The sequence below is a fragment of the Argiope bruennichi genome, chromosome 4 (genome assembly GCF_947563725.1).
Source record: "Argiope bruennichi chromosome 4, qqArgBrue1.1, whole genome shotgun sequence".
Classification (NCBI taxonomy): Eukaryota; Metazoa; Arthropoda; class Arachnida; order Araneae; family Araneidae; genus Argiope; species Argiope bruennichi.
In genome coordinates, this window is record NC_079154.1 from 30,624,396 (window position 1) to 30,637,672 (window position 13,277).

Here is a 13,277-nt window from a genome sequence, read left to right on the forward strand (position 1 = left end):
CATGAGCCGGTGTTGATTTGAGAAAAATTAAGTATGCTGGTTAATTATAGTATGCAATGCGGGAAATGAAAGCTTCATACTATTCTATAAAATTTTACCGCGTTCAATCTTTTAAATGAAATTCCCACTGATATGTTTATAAACAATTTTCAGCAGAATATTTTGATTTTAGTTTATCATGATTATAAAAAATTATTTCAAGCAAGTTATAATTCAGTTAAAAATAATTAAATATGAAATATATACTCATATGACTGTTCAATTGCCCCTCCCCTTCTAGGAAGTTGCCGCAATTTCTTCTGTCTTACATTGTTTTTACTAGTTTTACAATAAGAAGTACTTCTTATAAAACTAGTAATTATTACAATGGTAATAATTACTAGTTTTATAAGAAGTTTAAATAACTACTTTTTGTGCAATCAATTTTAATTAAAGAATGCGAAAATGGCAAATTTCGCGAAAATTGCAATTTTCGTGCAAGCACTCGATGCTCTCGCAACATGCCCACAACACTGAGAAAAGGAGATTCTATATCTGCTCGTTATGTACCACAATGCTATATACCAGTGTATATTGTATATGCCGCAGAGCTACGTCTCAGCGAGTTTATGACATTGGATAAGGAAAGAAGCTTCAAAACAATTTTGCATTTGTAGAATTATCTGATCGAAATCCATCACTTCTTTTAGTATCTCCATCCAGAAAGAAATTAATATTAAAAAAAATTGGATTTGCGACAATCAAAATTCAAGCGTAATCTTGTGAATTTGTGAAAGAAGAGTACGTTGGAAATAAATTCTTCGAGAATATAAAAATATTTACAGGGTACGCTAATAAACTCTCACTTATAATATATAAATTTACACTAACTTTTTATAATCTGGAATTCATATTTGAAATAATTTTTATTTTCTCATATACGAAATATGCAAGGGGAGAGTAATGGTAAAAAAACTCGAGTTTCAGATTTTAATGCATTTCTTCGTCTGAAAAACAAATCTATATGTATATAACCCTCATCCACATAGCTACTCAGTAAATTCTTTGCCGTGCCATGACTCTTTTTTGGAGGTTAAGAACTTTGAGTTCAAGAACTCCGTGACAATCCTAAGAAATCGGCTGCAACTCACGAAGCACAGAAATAGATCTTAATACTTATTATTGAATAGTAATAATCTAAATGTGCATTTAACTTGATAAATTTTTTGATTGCTTCTAAAACTACAGTTCTTTGTCAAATTTTGGTTTCAATCGGTCTGGGAAAAAAAAGCTTTCAAAATACATATTCGATTTTCTTTATTGTTTTAAGAAGCACAAAACTCTCATATGCTGGTTCTCTGAGCACTTGTGGCTTTCATATTCTTGGCAAAATCCACAATTTCATGCGATGGAAGTGTGTGTGTGTGGTGGTGGGGGATATACGCCTTTTTTCAACAGTATACAAGAAATTTTCGGAGAGATCACTACAGTAGGTTTGTATTCTCTGAATGTTTTTATTTTATTAAGTCATCCATAGTGATTCGACATAATATGATGATTGTTAATGGCTGTAAACAATTCTGAGCAGAGGACTTTTAATAATGGGCAATTTGTAAAAAGAAGATGTCTCCTTTCAGGAGTCATTGAAGGCGATGCCCCATTGTGATATTTTATTTATTTATTTAATTTAATTTTGAGTGTGTGTTTGTGTGAATATATATATATATATATTATGAGCAATAAATATGTCCTTCTATTAGGTGAATAATTATGTACTGAATTACTTTTTCGTCTGCAAAGGGTTAATAAATATAAAAGATACTGTTTCTAAGTAAACAATGGCTTATCAAATTACTCACCTTACTAAGGCATTGGGTCCGCCATGATTGGCATTCTTAGGGTTGTAATGAGATCCAGTTGATTGACACCCATTGCTAAGATCCCCGGAAGCGTGGACATGAAAACCGTGCTTGTGGACAGCCGGTGCTGGAGTTTGGTTGTCGTCTTCCTGTTGAACGGCTTGCTGATGGTGGCCATGGTGATCACCCATATCGAAGCCTTGGAGTCGGACATGAAGATTCAATGAACCGCCCATTTTCTGTCATGAAAATACTTATGTACTCAGGTTACACCCATGAGAAAAACTGAGCACAGTGTAAGATTTGCAATAGCAAATTTCGAAAATAAAACAAAACACGAACGATTTTATTTTGTTTGCAGTTGAGCATAATTTTTAGAATTTTGCGTTTGTAAACGATCCATTTTGTTTAAAGAGTAAAGAAAGTTGAAATTAAGGGTTTTTCTGGCGATATTTATGAATTGGAATTGAACAGAATTATTCATACATCAGAGTAGTTATTTTGCATATGAGTAGAAGTACATTATTTTAAACAATTGAAGTTTGATTTTTCTTTTTCTGCTTATGCTAAATTTATATTCATTATTTTGATTCATTGAATAAAGTTTATTTCTCATCTTATAAATCACTTTTCTAATTGGAATAATTAATAAAAGCATTTTTCTGTCACGATACTTGCATCCTTATATAACATACTGGAATATTTATTATTTTTGCTGTATTCTGTACATGAATTTCATAAATACAATTTTGTTGCAAAATGAAGTATTTTATCTGTTTATTTCCTTATTACTATAGCTGCTGACTATTTTATTTAGTCTTAAATATTACGTAAGTTTCTAATTAGACATGCAGTTTAGTTTACACTCTCGTATTTCGGCTATAGGAGGGCCACGGTATTTCTATAGCCGAAGTTCATGGCAAAAATCATGTTTGGCGATAGGAGGTCTGGAGTTCTAAACTCAATTCCACTAAAAATATATTTTTTATAAATGCCCCTTATACCCATTGACAGTTAAACCCTTTATTATAGTTAACATAAAAATTTGAAGAGAATATTTCAGTTCAATTCCACCCTCGTCATCTGATCACAATTAAAAAAAATAAGATCTCAGAACAACATTCTAGTAACTTCAGAGAACGTTATTAGAACTAGAAATTAATGCCTGTCAAAAGCGGCGGATTCTTAGTGTGAAAAGGTTTGTCAGCACTCATTTAGTGTAATTATGCTATTTGGTACTCACGAAAAAACTAAATTTATAGATCATAATCAACTTTATGAGAAAATCATGCTTCGAAAAGTTCTGCATCAGGCAATGACAACTTCGATAAGGAAGTTAAAGAGCAAATGGTTGAAACGATACATTTGTAGCAAATAACTTTACTTGGGAAAAAAGAAAGCTCCATTATAGAAAAAAAAAAAACCTTTAGTTTATGAAAGACAAAAGACGCAGAAATAATTAAGTGATGTATAGTTTAGGTGATTTGTTGCAAGATGCGAAGAACACTGTCAATATAGAAACGGAAAATATTGTTAGCTCATCTACAATTCCATTTTAGTAATATCTCGAAAGCTACATAAGTTAGATAGGGTTTTGTTCCACCCACCCATCCCCTAATCAATACCCTGTGTAAATGCGGCATAAGAAATATCAGAAAAGTGTACACTTTACGAGTGCAATTAAAAAGTATGAAAATTCTGAAAATAATTTTCTTACCTTCTGCCAAAGAGTCACTTGTCCAGTAATTTCCTGCTGTTGTTCTACAGGGATAGCCCTGTTTGGTTGAACATTGCATACAGCGAATTCGTACAGATCATATTCTGAATCTAAAATTGAATAAAAATTGGAATCATTCACTTCCAACATATATAAAAGAAATATAAAAATGATAAAAGTGCAGTGTTTCATATTAAATTCAATTTTATTCTCACAACAATAAAATTCTCACGTGTAAGAATATCTCTAATAATCTCATGTTTTTAAAATCATGCATTGTTTATTAATACACCATACATATATTTACGATAAAATCAATACTAATATAAATATGCTGAAATGATTATTAAGTAAAATAAATAAAATTCATTTTGTTTGTATTTCATTCGTATACAATATGACGATCATGTGTTGCAAAAAAAAAAAAAAAAAAAAAAAAAAAACGGAAAAAGAAAGCAAACGATTTTTAAAATAAAATAATGCTCTTTATATGAAATCTAGCAAAAGATGAAAGAATTCTATTTAATTTATCTACTTAAAAAATTTAAAGTTCTTTAAATAATTTGATAAATTTATATGAGCGAAATAACTTAACTGAAATTAAATTTGATAACTTATATTTTATATTCCATCTATTAAATAATCAAATCGATAAATACGCAGGAAGACTCATTTCTTATATTTAATTTTAAAATATGTTTGAAAACTACATTTCAAATAAGCCTTTTTTTATAACGTATTAAATACTTTCAACATATAAAAATAAATTTTTATTATTGTTTCGGAATACATACGCGCACAAAAATATGAGAAAAATAAGAGATTATTTTCGTGTATTTCATATATTTTATTTTTAATATGATCAATTTTCTTCCTTAAATGTTTTACATAACAAAAGAAATATATAGAAATATTAATATTAATATAAAAATAGAAAATAATATATAAATTATCTAGAAAAGTGAGCTTGCATTTTTATATGTTTTAAAACCTCATACATTTAATTTAGCAACATTTTCCGAATATTCCAAAGCTTTAGACATTTTGACAAATAATTTTTTTTAAAAATCCCATTTTTTTTTAAATAAAATGTTTTTGATGAATTTAATTAAATATCCATATGAAATATTCTTTCGCCCAAAAAACAAGGATATTTTTTAAAATAAATATCTATCAATAAAATTCCACTTTCTAAATCCAACAATAATAATTAATTAATTAAAAAATATTTTTTTTAAGTGTCTGTATATTTTAAGGATTATTTTTGTGTAGTTCTCAAAGAAATTTAACATAAAAAATTTAATTTATTAGAATTTTATTTAAACTAAAACGCAGTTAACAAACAGATTACATCATTCTACAAGAAAAAAATTATTGAAAAGTATTTCTTCTGAACATAAATATCATAAAATTACAAAAGCTGTTGACTTTTTAAAACATTTAAACTTTAAAGATAATTGTGCTGACTAATTTAGAAAGTACATTTGCTTTTAATAACAACGTTCAAAATTTGAATGAATTAATTAAATTAAATTAAAATGAGACTTCTGAAATCTTTTGGAGTGATGTATTAATTAGTTAAATCAATGTGAAATTATTTATTTCAAAATTGCAGATTCCATGCTGATATCTAATTCATTTCCTTCGCAGCACAAATATATTCAACAATAGTGATGAAATATTCTTCATATTTTTCAATTTTTTTCAATAAATGTAAAAATTAGGTTTCTTGTTCTATAAACGAACAAAGTAATATAAATCATTCATTGTATGAGTAATATGGATCGCAATTATTCTTCTGTGAATTTAGTATAAAGTGATATATTCTCAGAGTAATTAAAAACTGATAATGTAAATTACATTGTTCACATATTTAAAAAATACCAGTTATTATGAGAGATCAGTTTAAAAAACTCGTAATCTATACTTCTTCATCCATAAGGTATCTAATTTAGAATCTATTCATTTTATAATCTAGACCTCAAATGTTCTTAGGACAAGAGAATCACCTCATACCCGTTTCAATTCCCAAGTAATCAGATACTTCAATACATCATTTTTTTTTTTCAGCGCTCGTTTACTGACTACATTTAAACTTTATCTTCTTGTATGACCAGAGGTTAAATCAGCCAGACACTTTCGCTGAAATCAAATCTCTACAAGAAATGTACTACAGAATTTCCTTACATCAAACATATGTAAATATAATATGATGTTAATAATATTTGAGAATATCATTATAATCTACTTAAATTAATATCAATGATTTATTTTTTGCTTAGTACTTAATAATATGATATAGTACTTAGAATTTTGACTCGGCTTTACTTGAAAATATAATTCTGGTCAAAAGAACGGGCATATGAGAACATAGAATATACAGAATACTTCCGAGTATCCAGTTCGCGACTATCCGGCTTCTGTACTGATCGGCCTCGTTTTCTTTTGTCGTAATTAAATGAGAAAGGCAAGGTTTGCATTGACAACATTGGCAAGGCATTGGAAGCTGGTGTCTGATACAATCCTCCTACGTGTCGTGTGCAAAATACAAGTTGTGACAGGAAAAGAGCAGCGTTCTGCTCGTTATTCATTGCTTCGTCAGTTGTCACGAACTTCAATTGTTGCCGTTGTTCCTGATTATAACTGTACAGTGCGTACAGTATTCGTAAATTCACATTCTACTTGATTTGATTTAAAAGTAGAGCTTAGTTCTCAATAAGAAGTGAGAAAATATGTATTATAACAGTGAGTTTTGGTATAAAAATTTTGTCTCCTGGTATTGGTGGGCAAAGAAATGAATTCATAGAACTCCAGCCTATCCAGCGTTTTTATTATCCGCCCTGCCTTTCCTCCACATTAAGTCGAATAGTCGGGAGTGTACTGTATATAATTTTCAAAACATTAATCGGTATATTATAGTAGAAAACTTTTACTTACACTTTGGCATCACCACCACCCGGCTGCGATTCTTTCTAGGTTCGTTATCATGATGATGGTGGTGGTGGTGGTGATAATTGTTCATCAGTGGCAGCGGCTTGAAGGTAGATGAACCTGGTGTGACATGAGATCTCGCTACGACGACGGGTTCGGCAACTGGACCAGCCCCTTGTGGAATCTGCTGTAGATCAGCCCCTTGTTGACTTTGCTGCAGGTCATCTTCCTTTTCGTGAGAGTCCCTTTAAAGAATAATTTGTTGTAGGATTTGAATAATATTGTTTTTTATTCGTCATATTCTAACCAAATATAATAATAATTGGATCAAATAAACGAGGTCAAAGCTGATAGATCACTAGAAGCCGACTTCTCTTTTTATTAGAAATAAAAAATTGTTTCGAAAATTATAAAATAACCACACTAGCTGATTAATCCGGCCTGATTAAGGTTTTCGCATTAAATCTGATTGACCGGATCGCCGCGACAACAACTTTGGAGGGAACTATGGTTGAGTCCTAAGAACCATCACCGACCACGGTATAACACTTCCCGTGGGAACCACGCCCCGTCATCAATATGAGATAGTCGATCTCCATCATTTCTGTAACTACCAGGGTGCGAGAACCAACCACCATACTGGAATCTTCTCATCTTCATTTCTGAGGTGCACTCAGGTGACAGAATCCTCTAGATAAATCATTAGAGGTCGCTTGCCTTGCACAGCCTTCCAATTTTGAGAAATACCGCAAAATAAAACTTTGGCAGGACCATCAGCTTCAACAGTTGGATCGATTTCAACAAGTTTATCCTCCAATGAATTTCGTCGTTTTGTAAATATGGTCAACCAATCGGAATGCTGTATATTTATTGATAAATATAATTTAAATCAATATTTTCTTTTATAGTGATAAGATGTGGTTCATCAAATCATAAAATTAAAGTTCTTGTTTTCATAAAACATTTTAATTGTTGCCTTCTGGTACTGCTGCTTGTTTTCATAAAACATTTTAATTTTTGCCTTCTGGTACTCTGTACTGCTTGTTTTCATAAAACATTTTAATTGTTGCCTTCTGGTACTTTGTATACTGCTTGTTTTCATAAAACATTTTAATTGTTGCCTTCCGGTACTTTGTACTGCTTGTTTTCCTAAAACATTTTAATTTTTTCCTTCTGGTACTCTGTACTGCTTGTTTTCATAAAGCATTTTAATTGTTGCCTTCTGGTACTTTGTATAATGCTTGTTTTCATAAATCATTTTAATTGTTGCCTTCTGGTTTCCTGTATACTGCTTGTTTTCATGAGTCCAATCTTTGCATCTTGTAACATACAGGAAAAATTTTATTACGAAGACATAGACGTGATTAAAGTAATATTTTTATCATTGATATATAAAGAAATAATGTCCATAGGTCTAGTAATGCATAATGTCTAGTAATACAGTGATCTTCTTTCCCCTTCCAAAATTCCAAAACCAGAGATTTTTAAAAAAATTAACATCATATTCATATAATCAATTTATAATAAATATTACGACAAACTAGAATATCAAAATGCATTACAGTTTATTTTCAAAAGCGGTTTCATCATATCGCATACAAAAAAAAATTCAATTTAAATTTTATGAATTTTGAATTAACGTCGTAATTTTAAGCAAAGTAATAAAAAATTATCAAATATTTTTAACTCATTATAAATGCTAAAATACTAAGTTAGGCCACGTTGTTGATTTGTGCGTCATAGAATCAACGGCAAAAAAAGGAAATAACACTGATATGTGATCAAATTTCAGAACGTGAAGAAAATTCTAAGAAGAATTTTCTGAAATTCAAATGATATTTGATTTTTTATATATATTCAACTACATGGCTTTATAAATCAAACGAAAGCACAAAACTAATTTATCCCGCAACGATGGAAAAAAGGAAAAAAAAAAAAAAATCTCAAAAAAAGATATCTCATTCCAAGTTGAAGATCCTCCTAGGTGGTTAGCTACTTTTGACTATGTTATATCCAGTTTACCAAAATCTTGTTTGTCACTTGGTTATATAACGGCTTATGTATCTATTAATTGTAGTTTTAATCATTTTCTACTTCGTGTAACGTCTTCTATCGCGTACTTGTGAATGTCCAACACTAAGTTATATAAACATAATTATTCAGCAGCTAGCTAGCGTGGTTATAATAAAATATTTCCATGCTATTATATTAATAATGCAAAAGATATTGTTCTATAATTCAACACTAATGTTTTTTTCTTTGAAGCACAGTATAATATAGTAAAAATATTGCATATCACTGTATTATACTTTGAGCTACATTCTTTTTTTATTATCATGAAAAATTTATTCCTCATAAATGCATTCATTAAAGATGAAAAGCAAATACTGGTAGTAAAAAGAATTTTTTTATATACATGCATTTAACTATCACACCGATAACTACAGTCAAGCATGTTGAAAAAAATTCATACATGATTTTTTTTAAAACTGGATAATCAATATTTGTAAAAATTAATGAATTCAAAATTGTCTTTAATTTGAAATAGTACAGATATCAATTAGATCCAAATATATTGAGGATTGTTCAAAATTTATCAAGAGAAATGATAATGTATGATACGTTTGTCTTTCAAAGTTAAAATTCGCAAATCTTAATTCAAATTAAGCAAGATTCATTTGGCATGGCATTAATAAAGTGTAATTTTATCCAAAATTGGTAAATTTCATGCATAATTTTAAAATTTTACATGACATTGAAAATGCAGAAAAGTAATAAATTTTATGTTGTATGTCAATATATTGGTCAGGTCATAAATATATTTTTGTTGGTCTTAATTCAACATACTTGTTGCAGACTTTAATTTAAAAATTAATTCCTAAATGAAAAATACTAATATAGATTCGATTGATTAACATAGAATTAACATAACATTGAAGCATGATAACGTTTCATGCTTAATTCTTTTATTTTTATCTTATTTTTAAAATTTACTCTTAACTATATTGCAGCGATAACAAGTACTTAAAAAATATATTTAAGAATATTAAGAAATTATAAAACTGAAATCACTGAAAAAATCACTTTTTGAATTTTAAAGATGCATACAATTTTTTTTATGCGATAACATATTCCAAATTATTCAGGAAAAGCATTAAAGTTTCAATTAATTTTTAGTCAGAAAAAAGAAAATTTTGAAAGACCCTTTTTTATTGAGCATCTACCCCTCCCCCAATAAAGCCTTTGTTAGCTCTTAAACGATTTTTTGGCTTTTGTATGTTCCATGAAGTAATTTACACACAGTATGTCAGCTATAAACATTATGTTTAAAAAATGCCAAATTAATACAATACTTGTGATCATGATGATGATGGTCTCCTTCTTCATGACTTGAATGAGAACCATGACTGTCGTGTGAATGGGAGTGAGAATGCGAGTCATGATAGTGGTCATGGCTGCTGTGAGAATGACCGTCGCTCCCATGAGAATGCTCGTCACTGTGAGAATGATGATCGTCACCATGAGAATGATGGTCATCACCATGAGAATGATGATCGTCACCATGAGAATGCTGCTCATTGCTGTGGGAGTGTTGCTCACTACTATGATGGTGACTATCAGTATGGGCTGCACTTGTTCCGTCGCCATGACCTGTTTGAATGCATAAAGTAATAAAAATGAAGGAAAAAACAATCAAGATATATCTGTTAAGTCAAACATTCCTAAGTATTCCGCTTCATCTTCTCTCCATCCCCCCTCCCGATGAACAAACACTTTGGTAAAATACACCACAAGTTCCATTTTTCGTTTCTGTCAATAAATATATTTCAAAAGAATTTATTAAAGCTGAAATATTATATTGCCCTTTGATCCTAAGGAATCATATTCTGTGAAATATTCTTGCCACTTCAACTTTTAAATTTAAAAAAAATTCGTTTCTATCTTTTACTATTAAATCTGACTGAATTATGAAGCTTTGAATATTACAATTTTAAACAATTGACATTTTTTATAATCTTAGGGCACTCAGTTTTGGAGAAAACTCTTGGCGCAGATTGGTTGGCATATCAACTTTAAGACAGTTGATGAAAAGTTTAAAATCGCGCTTGTTTATAAGAGAGTAATATTCAAGTTTTCATAACTTTCTTGGTTTTAGTCGCAACAGAATGGACCTTTCTTTTTATTTAAAACTGTTAGCATTTGGCAACCAGTTGGTTTGCTGGGAATATTGATTATGTTTAATTGTCTTTAAATTCTTCTCGCCCTTGAATTTTTCGAATTATCAGAGATCAAAGCCATGTTATTTTAACTGTCTTTTACATGTGCTTTCTTATTGTACACAAGAATCTTTTTAATGGAGTTACTCCAATGATATCGTGACGCTATTAAAAACGTAAATCTCTGGCTTATCTATCTTCGTATTACTGTAATATCATTTTTAAACGTCTTCTGAATTACATATTTATTAAACAGAAACAGTGTTTAGTTTTCAACAATGGAAAAAAATATCAAGCGATGACATAATTGATGAAACAATGAAAAACGGTTTAAACTTCTGGACGCCATTGTAATCTATTGTTGGAAATCAGGCAATATATATATATATATATATATATATATATATATATATATATATATATATATATATATATATATATATATATATATATATATATATATATATATATATATATATATATATATATATATATATATATATATATATATATATATATATATATATATATATATATATATATATATATATATATATATATATATATATTTAAAAATTTGCCAAAATTTAAATTCGCACTACTATTAAATTAATATAATGAATTTTTTTAAAATTTTCAATCGGCTTAATATTTACTTTTTCCAATCATATTATAGGAAGTTATTGCAAAAATTTAGTTTAATTTTTAATTAATTAAAATTGTAATTAAAATATAAAAAAATCACTTCAAGATGCAAATTTCCACCCTCCAAGATATTCAATAAAAATGTACAAAAAATATTGGCAACTGCATGTAAACTGTCTTGCCTGTAGAACACAAACACACACACACACATACATTCATATTTATTATTTGTATAGATTATTATTATTAGCGCCCAATGCAATGAACCTTCCATGTCAACACGATGCATTTCAAAAACAAATAAATAATGCCTTTCTTTGTTAATATGAGTACATTTGCTCCAATCACCAATGAAAGTGTATTGACCCGTGTCCATGTGTTTGCTTTCCTGGCGATCAGAGAATGATTAGATCAAGAAACTAGGATTTATTGTTTATTAAGACGGGAAACAAAACAAAGAGATTCTTAAAAGATATTCGCTCATTTTATCGCCTATCCAGAAAGGAAAGTAATAAGTTATGATAGAAAATAAGATATTGAAAACCATAGACATCCTGTTTGCATCAATAGTAAAAGTGAATTTATTAAAGTATTTAATATAAAAAACATAAAAAGAATTAATTTTACATTTTATATGAAAGAATGAAGTTACTTATTAGAGCATAGTAATCAAAAGGATTCTCCTCAGTTTTCAGGTACATTTAAACATTATGAGAGAATTTGCCTTTGGATTGGTAGTCTTTTAATTAGTAATAGTATCTTATTTCGGGAAATTTCTTAAAATTTTAAAATTTTTTACACCATAAATGAGAATCAAAAAATACATGAACTGCTTAAAAACTGTAAATACCAAAAGACACTGGTTTATATTCATTTTAAATATTCATTGAAATGTTTCTGTAAAAATTTGAAAAAATCCTATCTTAGACCAACTGGATGCTGGATGTTATGACCATGTATTGAATTTCATCTGTGTAGTTTCATATACTTATAAGTTGTTTATATTCGTATATATAAATATACATAGTCAATGTATAGACAGTCAACATTAGAGTGATAGTTTAAAATTGAATGCGTATCGACGATTCTGAAGATACAGCAATAAACTAGATTTCCTCTATCCAACTGATTCTTAAGTTTTCGTGTTCATATTCGCATGGATGGACGAAAAACAGACCTCCCGAAGAAATATTTCAATTTGATGTAAATCAACAAATTTAGACTACATACTAACAAAGACTACATACTAATATTCGTTCATCAACTTCCTTGTATTTTATCGGCTATCACGTGAATAGCCGGACATAAATTTTCAGATTTAGGAAGGGCTAAAGATGAAGATCCATCAAAAAAAGAAAATGGGAATTTTGGGCTATCCTTTCACTTCTTATTCATACATGAAAAAATAAAAATATCTATACAAATTTTCGGAGAATTCTCCCCCCCCCCTCTTTCACTCTTTTCTTTCTTTTTTTTTTTTTATTCTTTTCTCATCGCTTTAAATTCTATAAATAAGTTTATCTTTCACAAATATACAGGATTGTAACAGTTCCCTTGACTCTAACTTTAACTGAACTGCTAACGCCACCTGGCGTAGCCTTGATGTTAAAAAAAGCATTCCATGCTTTAGTTGCTGTGCGTGTGTGAGCGTCTTTTGTGTGAAAATGTCTTTTAGGTCATTCTTTTGAGCATTTCTGTGATGTGATGTATCCTGTGTGCTGTGAACCCAAAAATAAAAGGGTTTTTTAATTAATCTAAATGAGAGTATCTTCCTCTAAATACTCAAAATGCCTTTCACTCTCGCATGTTTCGTTACAGGATTATTCATATCTTTTATTAACTTTCAACAGGATTTTTAAAAATAAAATTTAAAAAAATTCGATGTTGGAAATTTATTTTAAAATATCATAAACCCATTTTATCAAAAAT

At 29.1% G+C, this 13,277-nt stretch overlaps 1 protein-coding gene across 1 annotated transcript in view; it reads right to left on the minus strand.

The window, feature by feature from the left end:
* LOC129965710 (sarcoplasmic reticulum histidine-rich calcium-binding protein-like) overlaps positions 1-13,277 on the minus strand; it is a 43,355-nt gene that overhangs the window by 22,749 nt on the left and 7,329 nt on the right. The window contains exons 3-6 of the mRNA XM_056079823.1: positions 9,840-10,137; positions 6,493-6,731; positions 3,556-3,665; positions 1,839-2,077 (exon numbers count right to left, since the gene is read on the minus strand). Of these exons, the coding sequence (XP_055935798.1) occupies positions 1,839-2,077; positions 3,556-3,665; positions 6,493-6,731; positions 9,840-10,137 (886 nt within the window). The remainder of the gene's footprint in view (positions 1-1,838; positions 2,078-3,555; positions 3,666-6,492; positions 6,732-9,839; positions 10,138-13,277) is intronic.